Consider the following 17,553-nt stretch of genomic DNA (forward strand, 5'->3'; position numbering starts at 1 on the left):
AAAATGTCATTTTATCTGCATTTTTGCATTAGTTTGAGGGGGGGGGGGGGGTGCAAATCGAAAATTTAAGGGGGGGAGGGGTGCAAATTCAAAATGTGCTCCGTGGGGCGCCAAATTGAAAGTTTGTCCCCGGGAAGGGTCGCTAAGTTTCTGACAGACATACGGACAAGATTGAAAAACTATGTTTTTCAGACTCAGGGGTGCAAAACGTCGACGTCGAGATTTTAAATCTCGATTTTTTTTTGCAAGATTACAAGACTTTCTCTATACTTCGTATATACAAGAAAGTAAAAAGAAAAAGAACAATTAAGTATTTAAAACAACAAAATAGATTTGAATCAATAGTTTATTTTCAATAATTACAAGAGTTAGTGATCTTGTGACACATTTTTTTTTTAAATTGAGAAAAGATTTGACACAACAACATGCTCAAGTAGTTCATTTGTTCAAAATTAGCCATCACTCACCATCATACAAGGCAAATTAAGTACCAGTATACAATTCATGTGGCAATGTGTTGAAGAGTTGAAGAAAAAAAATGAGTATTCTAATTCTATATGAATAAATAAAGAAATGTTTAAAAATGATAGGGTTTGAGAATATTCTTGAACCTAGTGTTTTTATTTTATAATTTGATAAACACTTTAGCGAGACCTTACAGCTCGACAAAATTCTTTACGAATACTTTAGATATATATGTCTTCAGATTAACTAAGATGGAGGTAGTGAATTACAAGCAGAAGAGAGTGCTAAGGATTTGTGAAACTATTTCAGACTCAAGACTCGCTGCCCTACATCCAATGTTCCCTCTAAGCTGCGCCGCCACGCAGTAGTTTTGTAAAATAAATATATCCTTTTATAAGACTTTTAGAACAACGCGCACAGAAAATACATTTTGCACACAAGCTTTTCCCCCTTAGAGGGAACATTGCCTACATCCACGGACTATAGTGAAGACTGGACAGGATAAGGTTACTACAAGTCCTACATAGAGTCACTATAGCCTCACTCAGGTCTGTGTGTATACTTGCCATAAGATGAATGACCAGCCATCTTTAATGAATATTGACCATCATCTGTGACAGGCTATTGGTTATACTGACCAACATATGCATAACTAGCCATTCTTTATTCTTAGTGTTAATAGACCATCATCTATGACCAACATCTGGTCTGGCTGTTGGTTATGCTGACCAACATATGCATAACCAGCCATCTTTAATGCACATAGACAATCATCTATGACCAACATCTGGTCTGGCTGTTGGTTATACTGACCAACATATGCATAACCAGCCATCTTTAATGCACATAGACCATCATCTATAACCAACATCTGGTCTGGCTGTTGGTTATACTGACCAACATATGCATAACCAGCCATCTTTAATGCACATAGACAATCATCTATGACCAGCATCTGGTCTGGCTGTTGGTTATACTGACCAACATATGCATAACCAGCCATCTTTAATGCACATAGACCATCATCTATAACCAACATCTGGTCTGGCTGTTGGTTATACTGACCAACAGATGCATAACCAGCCATCTTTAATGCACATAGACCATCATCTATGACCACCATCTGGTCTGGCTGTTGGTTATACTGACCAACATATGCATAACCAGCCATCTTTAATGCACATATACCATCATCTATGACCAACATCTGGTCAGGCTGTTGGCTATACTGACCAACATATGCATAACCAACCATCTTTAATGCACATAGACCATCATCTATGACCAACATCTGGTCTGGCTATTGGTTATACTGACCAACATATTCATAACCAGCCGTCTTTAATGCACATAGACCATCATCTATGACCAGCATCTGGTCAGGCTATTAGTTAAACTATCATATGTATAATCAGCCATTCTTAGTGCTAATTGGCCACCTGTGACTAACATTTATCTGGCCACCAGTGACCATTATTACAATTGGTAACACTGACAAGTATATGTATAAACCAACTTTTTCAGCAGACTGACCAGCTCTAGCCAACATCTCGTTTAGCTATAGATTATGCTGATCAACATAGGTATAACCAGCCACTCTCAGTGCAGACTGTTTATCACCTTAAACCAAAATCTCTTGTCGATTCGCAACAACTTCAACAGACTATCTTTTCCTTAAAGAATATCCCAAATCCTCAATAAAATGTGTGAAAATATACATCAAAACAAACTACTGTGCCAGCCCCAGGAGGAATATATGTACATCATATCTAAATAATATTTCAACAGACCTTTTCTATTGATTAATTTTTTAAACTATTGACTAAATTGTTACAAAATTCAATTTTTTAAAGGTAAAAAAAAAAAAAAAAATTACTCATAAATTAAATTGTCTTTTTAGGTAAATAAAAATTATGTAAACAATTAGAAAATAGACTGGCTACAGGTCTTAGCTGAAGAATCCACATCCACAACCCCATCTCAAAGCTAGAAGCATACACAGTATAATAGTATAATTAACGCCAAACCTTATTCACAGAGGAAAGATACTCAATTATCAGAATTCTAACAGTACCAAAACCCGCTTTTTTTATAAAGAAAAATGAAGGAAACGAATTTTAAAAAAAACATTATTGAAAAAACAATAATAGGTTTGATACATTGGTTTATGACGATCAGAAAAAAAACTTAAGTAAACGTAATCACTGACACTTTAAGTTCTGTAGCCAGTCAATTAAATAAAGCTGATATCACTCAAGCCCTAAAAAAAATTTGCACTGGAGTTTTAGACTAGCAGAGTTCTATAATACAAAAATAGGATACTGTGTCCTAAAAGACGCCTATCCATAGTCTTTTTACAATATTAAAAATGTATTTATAACGGATTGTTGACTTTTTAATATGGGTGTTAGGCCTATTTGCGTGATATTGTACAAGTATGAGATCAATAATGCTATTGCCACTATTGACGAGGGTATACTCTATCAAGATGGGTTATCTCTGGTTGTCTTATGAACATCCTATGATACCCATTATGATGAGGCAAAAAAAAAGAAACAAGTGTACCCATCTAATTGTTTTAGTAACCTTCACCTATCTGACTTTAAATTTGCGTATGTGAAACAATTTTAACGTATAAAAGAACTTTACAAATACCCTGTATGTAAACCCCCATAAACAAACACAATAAATGACACTTCAGCCTTCTTTACATAAATAGGTTTTTACATGTTTTATTTTTTATGATGATCAAAGGTTTAAAAATGTATTGTGTTAGCTGGTTGAGGTTCTTTGAATTATATTTTTATAATTCATGTGTAGTTAAGTAGGGTGGTAAGCACTTAGTATCATCAGGTTTATGAGAGTCTAGGAAACAGATGAAGAAGGCTAAGGAAAAATAAAGATCATGTAAAGAATAATTCTATTATTTGTACACTTTTCATATCTAAAAAAACTACACCACTTTCCATTTAGATTTAGAGCATTTCATTTAAGTTATGATGTGCAATCTTTGCAAAAGGTAAAAAAAAAATTGTTTTGAAGACAAATATTTTTTTTTTACATTAGGTTTATGAGCATGAAAACAAATTGCAATACGAGATTTAAATAGTTTCAGTAAAAATCTATGAGCATAAAGTAAATACAGGAAGCCCTCGGTTTACACCCGATGTTGCAGAAACGCAACAACTATGTAAACCTTGGGCTGGTTGTTATCTAATTACAACTGGCCAACAGTATCTATCACAGGTACACAAAAGACATTATTTTGATTGATGCTGCTTTACAAGAGGCCATCCACATATTCAATGATTAAAATCAGCAGCAGATTTTGTTTTATGACTGGGAGAAAAGGTGCAAATGTGAATGCAGGCAGACATTTTCCCAGATTCATTAACAAAATCTGCCGTTTTTAGTTTTATAATATTTTTTTTTTTATAATTTGGATACAAATTGTTTTTGTTTTAATAATATAATGTTATGCTTATTTCCATATGATATATGCAGATCAACTTGGCCGAGTTAAATAAAGAGAATCATCTACATAATATTTAAAATTTAAAGAGCTAAAATGTTTAGTAAAATTTAGAGAGAAAGGAATTACTTTATAAAATATTTGGATGGCCATAATGTAACTGTTACATGTTTGTTTTTAATTAACAGAATGACAATAGTGTGTAGGATGCATGCCAATGTTTTACATTCACAAAAAAAAAACATGAAACATTAAAATATATTTTAACAAATGTACATAAATATTCTTTCCTCAAAAACAAAATTATTTTTAACAGTAACTTGAGTTGCTAGCAGTATTTTTTTTTTGTGAACAGAGACAGAGCATCTGATCAGTACCACTTAATACATCACAGCTTTAAATAACAGGAGCTTATGAAACATTTGCTTAACAAGAGCAGAGAGAATTGATATTAAATTTTGCAGAAGGAATTTTTGGACAGTTGTGTAACAGGCCTGGTAAGCTGTTGTGCTATGGGCAGAACAAAACTGTTTCAATAGGTAAAAAATAATGTTTTTTTTTATTTACTGAGCTTCTTTACAACATGGCATAGCAAGCTGTTATTTTAGGGGCTGAACAAAAAAATGTAAAGGGAAAGAAGAAAATTGTTTTTTTTTTTAACCTGAGGAGCCTTATAACAGCCCTTGGCAAGTTGTAATATGGGAAAAAGAACTTTTTTTTATAGGGAAACATGAATGTTTTTTTTTACTGAGCAGTTTTATAACAGCCCTGGTAAGCTGTTGTGTTAAGGGCAGAATAAAAAACTGTAACAGGTATAAAAATGTTTTGTTATTTAAATAAAAGGGGCAGAAGACATATTTTTTTAACACAGACAGAAGGAACTTTTATAACAGGGCAGAAATTCTAAAACAGACAAAAGAGAAAATTTTCTTTACAAATGGGGCGGTAGAAATGTCTATAAAAGTAAACATTATGTACAAATGAAACAGCCAATTGATGAAAAATGAATATGTCATGCTATGGAAAACATTCGAGCATGCAAAATTTGAGTTGACATGCTTGTTGGTGCCCACTGCGATTACTTCATGAGCAGTATTGGTGCTCGCTGACATAGAATTGAGAAGAAGCTTTCTGAAAGGTCACATCGACTGAATGATCTAATGAACAAATTTTTTTCACAACAACCAACTTTAAAAAAAAATGACTGTAAAAATTAAATATAATTACAAGAGACAGAAAATGAAAGAATTTGAAAGTAAAAGGATTTTTTTTCTTCTAAAAACACTGAAAGGATGAAATAGTTGTGGCAGCAGGTATTTATATATATGCCCCCATTGGCTAGCCTGATATCCCACATATTTAATTTAAAAAAAAAAAAAAAAACCTGCATGTACAATATTCAACAAGACAAGAAAAAAATAATTTAAAAACAAAAATTGTGGAAAGACAAAATGGTATGTTGAATAAGTTTAGTAAATAGTTTGCAATATTTAGGATTGGCTGGTCAGAGGATCTTGCTTGCTTGAGTGACAAAAGGGAGGGCATGCCGCATGCAGTCAACAATTAACTAACGAGGTCAATGTCACATACCTGCAAAACAAGTGAAATTAACTTCAACAATTAAGTTATTGAGTAAAATATGTGTGGGTTTGCAGCTACATATTAATGGGAGTATTAAAATTAAGATTCTCTTTAGACCTAGCGATCAATTTGGTATAAGAAGTAGAGTTCATATGTCTTGACCTCTGCATATGAAGAGATAATGTGGTCAGCACTTTGCCCAGCTGCCTTAACTTTCACAAACATGAGTTAGGTAGACTACTTATCAGAGCTGGGTGAACTCAGGGACATTCTACTGACTGGAACAGGTAAGCAGTCTAGCGCTCTACCCCTAGGTATGGAGGATTAGCTTATCCACTAACGGAAAGAAAGTTTCAACGTAAATAAAAATTATTATGGTAACATCTATATATAAATACATAAATGTGAGCACTTTTAGTAACAATTACTAAACATCTATTACGTCAATACAAGTAACAAAATAAATAACAATTAAGATCAATATATTGAAATACTAAATACACTTATAAGGATTAACATGCAAATGAAAAGAAAAACCATTTTTTTTTGTAGGCAAAGGTAGGAAGTTACTAAAATAGATAAGACATGCTGTGCTTGATCCAAGTAAGAAATAATGCATTCAAGGCATTTATGCAAGTAAGAACACACCAAATTTATGTATACAATTAGGAATTATGTAAACAATTATGACCTCTGTAAGAAGTTGAGCCAAAACACACTGTAGAAATTTTATCTATTTACAAGAATGAGAAATCCACAGCTAAAGTTAGCAATTTGTAATACTGAGTATTGCTTATCAGGAGAGAAAAGCACAAGACAATTATCACAAAGGTAGAAAATACTGGGGGTTACAACTGAAGTGTTTGTTTAGTTAACTGTAGCAATGGTTGAATCATTAACATTACATTATCTGCAGCAGCTTCATATATATTTTAACTGGAAGAAGTAGGATGACAATTTGTTGGAAGATAGGCCGTGTTAAGTCTAGCTATAAATATCTTAAATATAAACTATCCACCTATCACAATTTTATTCAACACTATAAATAGTCTTCAGTTTCCTTACACATTTTTAAAATTAAATCTTTAAAATATATTTCAAAGTAAGCCAACCTATTTAAAATTGGTAAACTTGTACCTTCACTTTTTAACTAGATGAAGTCTACATCTGATAAATAAATTCCAAAATATTTGTATTTAGTTATTTTTTGTTATTTACAGACTGCCTTTTTTTGCATATCCTAAAGTGACCAATACCGTACACTTAAACTAAACCCTGCTTTCCTTTAGATAAAAATCTTTCGTGTCCGTATTAGGAGTCCTAAGGCCACACGATGGCTCATATATGATAACAACATCAGGTATCCTATCCTCTTCCCTCCTTCCCCCCACTTCACCCCTCTCATCGCTACCCTGCCTCACACCTCTACCATTTCCTCCGCGGTACACATCCGAATCCCCACACCCGGCCGAGTTAGAAGAATTCCTCCCGACAACTCTTCCTTCCATGTTGGTGTCAAGAACAACAACCTCTTCGTACAGTTCCCACAGGGAGTCACTGTTACTCTTAACTTGTGGGGCCGAACTCTTACCTTTGAACCCACTATCACCACTGTCCGTGCTCTCTCTGCATTGGTTCTCATGCACTGAATCCTTATGAGAGCTAAACAACTGTGTGTCCTCATCTCCTTCAAGAGATGACAAAGACTGACTAGTTTGTGTTTGATTTTCTACGTCCGGCGCCGCGTGCGCTGCCAGACCTCTCCCCTCGATAATGTCAGACAATGTTTGATCCAGGTTTTCAGACTCCTTGAGCTCAGCGTCCAGCTCTTCGTCAGAGTTGTTACCCAGATAACTGTCCGTCATGACGCACCGCTTGCCACGGTTGCTGGATGCAAATGATAACTGCAACTGGAGCACCTGAAGCAGAACCAGTGGTAAAAATGTGATGATGGGGGGCCCAAGGTGAGAGTTATGATGATAGGCCCCTATTATAGAACCAGTGGTAAAAATGTGATGATGAGAGTTAGGATGAGAGGCCCCTATTATAGAACCAGTGGTAAAAATGTGATGATGAGAGTTAGGATGAGAGGCCCCTATTATAGAACCAGTGGTAAAAATGTGATGATGAGAGTTAGGATGAGAGGCCCCTATTATAGAACCAGTGGTAAAAATGTGATGATGAGAGTTAGGATGAGAGGCCCCTATTATAGAACCAGTGGTAAAAATGTGATGATGAGAGTTAGGATGAGAGGCCCCTATTATAGAACCAGTGGTAAAAATGTGATGATGAGAGTTAGGATAGGCCCCTATTATAGAACCAGTGGTAAAAATGTGATGATGGGGGGCCCAAGGTGAGAGTTAGGATGATAGGCCCCTATTATAGAACCAGTGGTAAAAATGTGATGATGGGGGGCCCAAGGTGAGAGTTATGATGAGAGGTCCCTTTATAGAGCCAGTTATAGAACCAGTAATAAAAATATGTGACTCTAGGGAAGGGGGGGGGGGGGGCATCAAGTTGTGAGTAAGGTTGATGAGTCCATCCGTGATAAAAGTAAAAAAGAAAGCAGTAGAAACGGTGGCATGTGGAATGTGAATGCATTTGACTATTAATAACTTATGCAATCTCTGTTACAAATTCAACAGCTTGTGGTTTGAAATGCATCATTGGAGAAATTAAAATATTTAAATTAAAAAAAAAGGGTACTGGTGGGCATTCTGAGGGACTAAAAATGTATTCAGAGGGTTGATGGGTATAACCTGGATGGCATGCTAAGAAACACAAAGTTATTGTACATTTTTTTAACCTAATAACCATTAGGGACAAATGGTGTAATGGCAGATATACATTTAATTCAGTAGCCTATCTCTTTTGAAACTTTATTTTCACTTTATTTTAATCATTATGTTAAGATAGTTTTACGTAAAGAGGGGCTTGATAAAAATATTCACATTTTGTTTTAAGTAGAAAGTATGAAAATAAAGATTTAATTTATTAATTAAATAAGACATTAATCATTAAACAGGTAGGTTCTGGCACACTTGATGTGAAAACACTAATAAATGTAAATATTTTTGTTTAAATGCATCTGTTTTATAGTGATCAAGATTTAAAAAAAAAACCTGAATAAGTTTAATCAATAAATGAGTGTTACTACCTATCACTATAAATATTAATAGAAATAAGTTAAGTCAATAATTAGGGAAACACTCAGACTATGCCACCTCATCTTGTAGATCATGAAGTTTGTTCTCCAGCTCCTGATTCTCTCCCTTGTCATGCAGCTGACCAGCAGCTAACAGCTCTTCTTTCTGAAAAGTTAAATTCCCACTCTATTATTTACACAGTGAATGTGGTAGTCCAATGTAAACAATGGCTCAAATTCTACCATGTACCCATAGGTTTAGTCCTGTGGGTACATGGTGAATAGACCACAGCAATAAGTAATTAATTGGATCTCCTGTTACAGGGTTCAAGTGCTCTAGTTTCAAAATATTTTAAAAGCTTAACTCATTCATTACATATCTATCACTTAAGAGCTGCCTGAATCATCAAAACTGTTAAAACATATGAGCCGACCCGCGGCCGAAATATAGTTGTTTTATTTTCTACTTTTCAGTCATGCATAACGTGTGAATTCGACAGTATCTACGCTGCCACTGAAAATATTTGCTTTAAAACACTATCATTAGGCTGTTAAGGACAATACCTCCTCCCACCCTCCTTTCCCCCAACCCCACACCCCCCCCCCCCCCCACCACCGTGAAAGCAGCCTCCTCTTAATTACCTCCCCTAAGTTTAAAATAGTTTCAAACTAAATTATCTGCCCCTAATAGGCGTCACTAAACCCGGCTCTACAATTGTAAACATTTAGCGTGAACCACAGCTCATCAGACCATGTGGGGGGTGTGCGATATGCCTAGAAAGAAAGAATCAGGAACTGCTAGGCGGGCTTACAGCTTGTTTTCTAACGTCTCCAAGAAGAGAATTATATATATAGATCCCTTTAGAATTACCAGAATCATCAAAATTGTTGATACATATCTATCATTCATGTAATTTTCCGTATTCATGATTAATGAGTAGTAAACATGCTGGGATAGGGGAATAAAAGCTGCTAATTGGTAGTTTTAACCAACCCTATCTTTTCATAGGTTGGGGGTAAAAAAGATCTTCCCTTTTTACCAGTAAGCCTGTAGAAATATGTTTTTAATCTACTTCAAAATCTTGAACATTAGACTGTACAGCATAACAACTTCAACAAACAGAACAAAATACACAGCACCACTGAAAAAAGATCATGTACCTCTACCACAAGAACCATACAAAATAGCACCACTGAAAAATGTCTATTTCAGCAATCTTGTGGTACTTGATAACCACCTCTCCCCAATATAACCAATCAACAAAAAAATAGCGCCCCAGGCTACCTAAATGTCTATCTCAGCAATCTTGTGGTACCTTATAACACCCCCCCCCCCCCTTACAACCAACAAAAAACCTAGCACCATTGACTACCTGTTTTATCTCACAACACCCCCCCCCCTTTCAACAAAGAAACAAAAAATAGTCACAACCATAAAATATAGCACCATTGACTACCTAAATTTAGACGGAGTGGTCTAGCGGTAGAGAGCTGGACTGCTAACCCGTAAGTCTCGAGTTCAAATCCAGGTTAAATCAGTAGACCCTCCCTGAGTTCACCCAACTGATGGGTACCTACCTCACATTAGGGAGAGTAAAGGCGACTGGGTATAGTGCAGACCACACTATCTATTCATATGCCGAGGTCACAGAAACAAGTGAACTCTACTTCACTTGCACTATAGACCGTCAGGTTTGAAAAGGGAACTACCTGAATGTCAATCTCAGCAATCTTGTGGTACCTTATAACCACCTCTCCGCAATATAACCAACCAACAAAAAATAGCACCCCAGGCTACCTGAATGTCTATCTCAGCAATCTTGTGCCTCAGCTCTGCCAACAGCTGGACATTCTCCGCCTCCTTGATCCTGGACATCATGGACTCCTCCCTCCTCTTACTCTCCGTGTCGTCCAGCTTCCTGGTCAGGTCTTTGATGTTGACCTTCAAATCTTTCTCCCTCTCAGCAGACTCCTCCAGCAGACGTTTCATTTCCTTGTTGTCTTCTCCCATCCGCCTGATCTGATTGGTGAAGATTTGATTCTAAAAATAGAATATTAAAAAAAAATTTAGAATTAGAATAATAAATAAGTTGTCTTTTATAACAGTATAAAACAAGTTATATATATTAATCATGTATATGTTTTTCAAACTGTGCTTTTGTATTCTTTAAAAAGAAAAACTAGCTAAAATGGATGCATAGGCCTACACATCTGTAAGTAGAGCTTGCAAAAAAAGAATGAGTAAACTAAAGGAAATTTTAAAATAAAACTAGATTAAAAAGTCAGTCAATAAACAATGTGCAAAAGGGGTTATCGCATTTACACAATTATTATCCAAATTGAGCTAACATATCCATTAAATAAAAAGTGTACATTTATTATTATTTTTTTTAATAACTGGTTGGGGATTTCTGAAAATAAATAAGCAGTAAAGCTACATCTCTGGAAAGTACCCTTTTGAACCTGACGGTCTATAGAGTTTGCCTGTTTCTGGAACAGCGAGATACAAAAGGAATAAAGTGGTCACCACAATGCACAATCTCCCAAATAGCTCTCTACCAAACCTATACATGTGCTGTGTAAATAGCATGAAGGTAAAGTCTCTTCACAAAAGAAGACTCCCCAACATGGCGCTGAAGTGGACTCCGTCTGGAAAGTGAAAGAGAGGAAGACAACTGGGAACATGGAGGAGAGAGATGGAAGAAGTGCAGGCTACTGGCAAGACCTGGCATGAATTCAAGTGGCTCGCCCAAGACAGAGTGGAATGGCGGAGATTTGTTGCTGCCGTATACTCCACAGGGAGTGATGAGGATTAAGTAAGTAAAGTCTCTTCAAACCTGTGTTTCAAGTTCCATCAACTTCTGTTTGGCATCCTTCAAGTCCCCAACTGCTCTGGCTTCCTTCAGCTTCAGGGCCATTATTTCTTCTTGAAGGTGCCTCAGTTCTGACTTGGTACTTTTTTCTTTTGGTGATGCCTGACGTACCCTCTCCATGTATGACTGTAACAGGTGACGTAACATGTACAATTTTACGGCAGTACAGAACTTGATTATTAAAGACAAAAAATATTACTGCTATATACACTAAATGACTTTGCCACAAACAACAAACATCACAGCCACATACACTAAATGTCTGTCACATACACTAAATGTCTGTCACATACACTAAATGTGTATCACATATCCATATATTACAGTTACATACACTAAATGTCTGTCACATATACTAAATGTCTATCACATACACTAAATGTCTATCGCATACACCACACAATACAGCCACACACATTAAATGTCAATCATATACACCACACATAGTTCATAACTTCGCCTGGGTAAAAGTTCATTAAATAAATATTTTGATAGTGACCAGTCTACATTTCTATCAAAAAAAAAAAAAAAAAAATTCATAAAGACAAATCCACAACTCACTTCCCAGTAGGTCTCAATCTCATTGACTTTCATGTGCAGCTCTTTCATGGACAAGTTGGCCTCAGCCTCCCTCAGTTTCACAGCTATCAACTCTTCTTGGAGTTGTTGGACATCATTGCTGGGTGCCCTCTGTAGCCGCAGGTTGGTCTGATACAACAATAAGAGTTGTTACTAAATGTTATTGTACAATAAATAGTAAAATTAAATCAAGTTCTTAATAACTCTAAGAAACGGCGTGGCCTAGTGGTAGGTCACTTAGAATCATCTTAATTTTTGTAAAACTCTATCAGTTATCAATTAAAAAAGTCTTTAGATTAAATCAGTAATATATTAACAAAATAATCCTTTAGAAACCCTTACATCCTCAAAGCTCTATCAATCATCTATTTAAAAAGTACAAATATTAAATCAGTAATGCATTAAGAAAAAAAAGACTTCAGAAACCATTAAAAATATATATATCTTACATCCTCTAAATCTGAGATCTTTAGCTTGAGCTCCTTGATGGTGCAGGCTGTCTCAGCTTCTCTCAACCTGACAGCAATCAGTTCCTCCTGTAGGTACTTCACCATGTTGCACTCCTCAGCCTCGTCCAGATGCACAGCATCTTCAATGATCCGGGTCTGGAAAAGTGGTTAACCCTTTATTGCACAAGACCACTTTAATAAAAGCAAACAGAAAATAGTTATAACAACCTGTTTACAACGACCTGTTTACAAATCTATCCGGGTCTAGAAAAGTAGTTAACCCTTTATTGCACAAGACCACTTTAATAAAAGCAAACAGAAAATAGTTATAACAACCTGTTTACAACGACCTGTTTACAAATCTATCCGGGTCTAGAAAAGTAGTTAACCCTTTATTGCACAAGACCACTTTAATAAAAGCAAACAGAAAATAGTTATAACAACCTGTTTACAACGACCTGTTTACAAATCTATCCGGGTCTAGAAAAGTAGTTAACCCTTTATTGCACAAGACCACTTTAATAAAACAAACAGAAAATAATTATCCAACAGAATGGTTGTCTACGACCTTTTTATAAATCTGATCATCATTGTTTACTTAGGCAGGTTGGAAAGTGTTACACGGCTGACTGCACTTACCCACTAGCAAATATCCCCAATAATATCTTCATACCAACTAAGAACCTCACCGGACAAGCTATAGATTTGAATCCCCAAGAGGAGAGGTATTAGGAAGGCCACAAACAAATTTGGAGAAGATCAATAGTCAATGAAATACAAACAGCTGAAATGTCGTGAACCCAACTTGAAGAAATTGACCAAAACCAAGTACCATGGAAAGGTGTGGTTGCGTCCCTTGGCTCCGCAAGGGGTTTACATGAATGATGATCATGATCAAGAATGTCACACAATCTGCATTTACCCTATTGCGGATATCCCCAATAATATCCTCAGCATCACAAAAATGTCACACTTACCCTCTTGCGGATATCACCAATAATATCCTCAGCATCACAAAATTTTCACACTTCCCTCTTGCGAATATCTCCAATAAAATCATCAGCATCACAAAAATGTCACACTTACCCTCTTGCGGATATCCCCAATTATATCCACAGCATCACACAAATGTCACACTTACCCTCTTGCGGATATCCCCAATAATATCCTCAGCATCCAGCAACTTCTTCTGTGTCTCCTGGAGCTGCTGCCTGGTGACGCTCAGCTCATTCCTCAGGGCATACGACTGCTCCACTTCCTGTGCCCACGTCACCTGGTCCTGCACTAGTTTGTCTGCTAGAGTTGCTGACTCCTGGCAGGAAAAACCAAATCATACAGGTTTTATTTTGATTTGATTACTTCCCTTTAAAAATTGTATGCATTTCAATAAAAAATGATTTTCAATTTATATATATGATTGAAAATTGGTACGTATTACATAACAATTGTTTAAATAATATTTTTGTTAAAATATATTTTTTTTAGAAAAAAACTGGTTGCTGAAGATTGAAACATGACATGATGAAAAAAAGCTGCACGAGAAATATTTTGTTAATTGACAAAAGCTTCCTGAACTGTTTAAATTAGGGTCTATGTTAAACTACAAATAGCGTTTATGTTTAATATTTTTTTAAGTATAGGAAAACACCAAGCACTAGAGTACACGTATTACATACTTTTAATAGTTCTACTTTGGGATTAAATTAATTCTAGGAATTCTACTATTTTGTTTATAGTTGGATTAAATAATAATAATCACAGCTTTGCGATGAATTAAATAGATCTAAATAAAACACATAACAAAGTAGACACACATGAGTTACGATAACACTGCCTTTTTTTCCAAACAGTAAGAAAATACCATATGCATAGAAAACGTAATTCTCAATTCTAACTCAACTTTTTAACAATATTAGCATTTAATTTTTCAGTGTAGATTTCTTAAACACAGATTTGATGTAATATAACGTGCATGTATGTTCCTGAAATATCAAGCATTTAATATAAGCACATGTAGCATTAGTAATTAAATACAGATGAATGTTGTATAATTGTTTAGGGTTAAAGTTATTCACATGTTAGTAATCACATTTACGGATATATGTCATCTTTAACAGTCGGAGCTAGATGGAGCATTTAACAGGTTGACCTAATGTAAGCTTTAGGATGGCAAAAATTTTGTTAAGTGAAAGAAAATGTGTGAATATTTTTTTAACTCTAATTCCACTGTGAGATAAAAAGTAATGAGCATAGATGGTTGGTTAGATGAGTTTGACTATTTAAATTGTGGGATGGTGTGTTTGCATTTCTATAGCAGTGACATGTTCACCAGACAATGACATGGATGTACACCTAGCAGTTACATGTACCCCAATAGGTGTGGTGTGGACATGTACACTTGGCAATGACATGTACACATTGCAGTAACATGTGCACCTTGTGTGGTGACATGTACACCTGGTTGTGACAGGTGTACACTGGGCAGTGACAAGTACACCTGGTGTGGTGACATGTACATATGGCAGTGACATGTACACCTAGTGGTGAAATGTGTACACCTGGTGTGTAGATGTACACTTGGCAATACCATGTACACATGACAGTGACATGTACACCTGGTATAGTGACATGTACACGTGGTGTGGTGACATGTACACCTGGTGTGGACATGTACACTTGGCAGTGACATGTACACCTGGTGTGGAGATGTACATCTGGCGATAACATGTACACCTGGTGGCAACCTGTACACCTGGTTGTTACGTGTAAACATGTTCATGTGTTTACATTTGCTCTAAGCTTCTTCTCCAACAGGCCAACCTTTGTTTAGATAGTTACTTTCACAACATGAAGTAAAGAAAAAAAATGTATTAAAAAACAAGCAAAATAAAGTTTGGGCAATCCATTGGAAAGGAAAGAAAAGCTTGCTTAGGGAATGGTGCTAGGTTTATAAATGCATTACAGACATTCCTTTTATGTGAAAAATAAGAAAAAAGATTAGGATAGCTGAGCAGGAAAAACTGACAGACATATGTGATGGGGGGGGGGGGGGGGGGGGGGGCAGAAGAGTGGAACCAGGGTGCTGGTATTGAAGTTAGAATAGGGTGAAGGTACTACTGGTGTCACTAACATTGATTTGGAAGATGCAAAATACTCTCCAAACATGCCATTCAATTAAATACTGAAAAGTGCTAGACTTGGACCACAGATGAATAGATATATAGTTACTCTAATACCTTTTATTGTATTTATTGGTGATGTAAAGTGATATGAGGTAAATATTTATCATGCATTATTTACTAAATTTATGAAAATGATTGAAAATTGGAAAAAGATACCAACTTTATTTTTTTTACAGTAATTAGAGAAAAAAAAACATGCATAACAAGAGAAACTGAGAGGTCGACCTTTAAATAGAAAATACTCAGCAAAATGGAAGAACAAAATCAACGGTACTGGTAAAAATATATTTTCTTTACATTAAATAAAAGTTGTTAATCATCCTTGTTAAATACTGACTATTGAGGTTAATATACAACAAGAAATGAAACTTAAAGGGGGAAAAAAATGACATTTCTACCAAAGGCCTTCAGCAGATAAAATGAGATTGACTACATAGCTTCAAGCAAGCAGTGCTTGAGGTACATATTTGACATGATGAGATAGTGGCAGACACTTAACCAGGTTGTAAAGGGCAACTCAAGTTGTATCAGTATTGACAGGTGTACTTAAGATATCTAAAAACAGTTTAGCAACATAATAATTTATAAAAAATGATACAAAATTATTTGAAACTCCAATAAGAGCTTATGTTTCTTAATTATGACCACTTTTTAAGATGTTATCAAACATGCTTACTAATATATAATACTTTAGATTTTAGTTATCTGATGAAAGCCTCCTAAAAAAATGTCAATGTGCTGATAAAAGTTAGGACTAAAATTAACTGAACTCTAATGATTTCTATCAAGGGAGAGCTAAATCAAGGGGCATAACCTAAAATAATTTAATGTTTCATTGACAAAATTGAATAATTTTAAACTGGGAACTAAGAAAAATAGGTATAAAAAAACCACTCTGGTGACTGTTTAAGAATTGAATAGATTCCACAGTACTCAACTCTGCTCAGTGAAATGTTAGAACAGATACTAGAATGCAGGTAAGCACCTACTGGCCAGATATACTTAGGATCTAGGCTTTAAGTGGTGGAGACTTGAACATGCCATTGTATAAAAATTACAGCACTGAACAGCATGCTTGTAGGATATACTGAGACATTACACTAAGTATTTAAAACAATATTTTTACATCTTTTATTAGCTGCTGAGAGAAGCAGAGGTAAAAAAAATTGTGTCGATTTTTTATTTTTTATTTTTGAACAAAACATAAACAAGGATATTTTTTTTAGGATAAATGCAACAAAAGTAAGAGGGGAAACAACTCACTTCTTTTTGACGAAGTAACTTCGCTTCAACCTTGATATTTAGGAAAAAGACAGAACGAAAGAGAGAGAGAGAAAGAAAGAATTTTTTTTTAATGAGAAAATATGACAAAATTTCAGGGGGCACCAAAATGATGAGAATACTTGTCACTGTCATTAGCTTCAGTTTCCTAAGAGTTCCTTAAAGTAACCCTATTCAACATCCCATAGAACATAAAAATATCAAAACAAGTTGACATTAGTTTTCTATTGCTGTTATTTTTTTTTTAAAGCATGATTTTGCAGCTTAGTGATAGTAAATTATCAGGCTAGTAATAATTTTAATAAAGTTTTTGTAGTCTTTTTATATTAAAGGCCTACTCAATTGTAGGCCCTTGTGATAGTTAAGAACAGATAGATTATCAAGTAAATATTTAATTAGAACCCTCATTTGTCATATTTATTATCAGCTGACCTTCTCGGAAGAGGTTGGGAAAAATTAAATAGTAATGAATCAATGTGACAGAAAAACAATCACAAACCTAACTATTGTGAAGTATTTGTATGTA

General features: G+C 35.2%; 1 protein-coding gene across 7 annotated transcripts in view; it reads right to left on the reverse strand.

Annotated features, from left to right (window-relative positions):
• Positions 1-336: 336 nt before the first annotated feature.
• The window catches only part of LOC131927993 (EVI5-like protein), a 47,673-nt gene continuing 30,456 nt past the window's right edge, over positions 337-17,553 (reverse strand). For 2 of the 7 annotated variants that reach the window (XM_059283901.1, XM_059283881.1), the window contains 8 exons: positions 17,010-17,039; positions 13,706-13,876; positions 12,565-12,720; positions 12,098-12,244; positions 11,501-11,662; positions 10,462-10,704; positions 8,743-8,850; positions 337-7,437 (listed from right to left, as the gene is read on the reverse strand). In XM_059283901.1, coding sequence (XP_059139884.1) covers positions 6,787-7,437; positions 8,743-8,850; positions 10,462-10,704; positions 11,501-11,662; positions 12,098-12,244; positions 12,565-12,720; positions 13,706-13,876; positions 17,010-17,039 — 1,668 coding nt within the window. In that variant the 3' untranslated portion in view covers positions 337-6,786. The remainder of the gene's footprint in view (positions 7,438-8,742; positions 8,851-10,461; positions 10,705-11,500; positions 11,663-12,097; positions 12,245-12,564; positions 12,721-13,705; positions 13,877-17,009; positions 17,040-17,553) is intronic. The other 5 variants (XM_059283910.1, XM_059283891.1, XM_059283925.1 and 2 more) reach the window with 4 other exon arrangements.

This window comes from Physella acuta, unplaced genomic scaffold (assembly GCF_028476545.2).
Source record: "Physella acuta isolate Inbredline_101_S28 unplaced genomic scaffold, ASM2847654v3 ptg000090l, whole genome shotgun sequence".
Classification (NCBI taxonomy): domain Eukaryota; kingdom Metazoa; phylum Mollusca; class Gastropoda; family Physidae; genus Physella; species Physella acuta.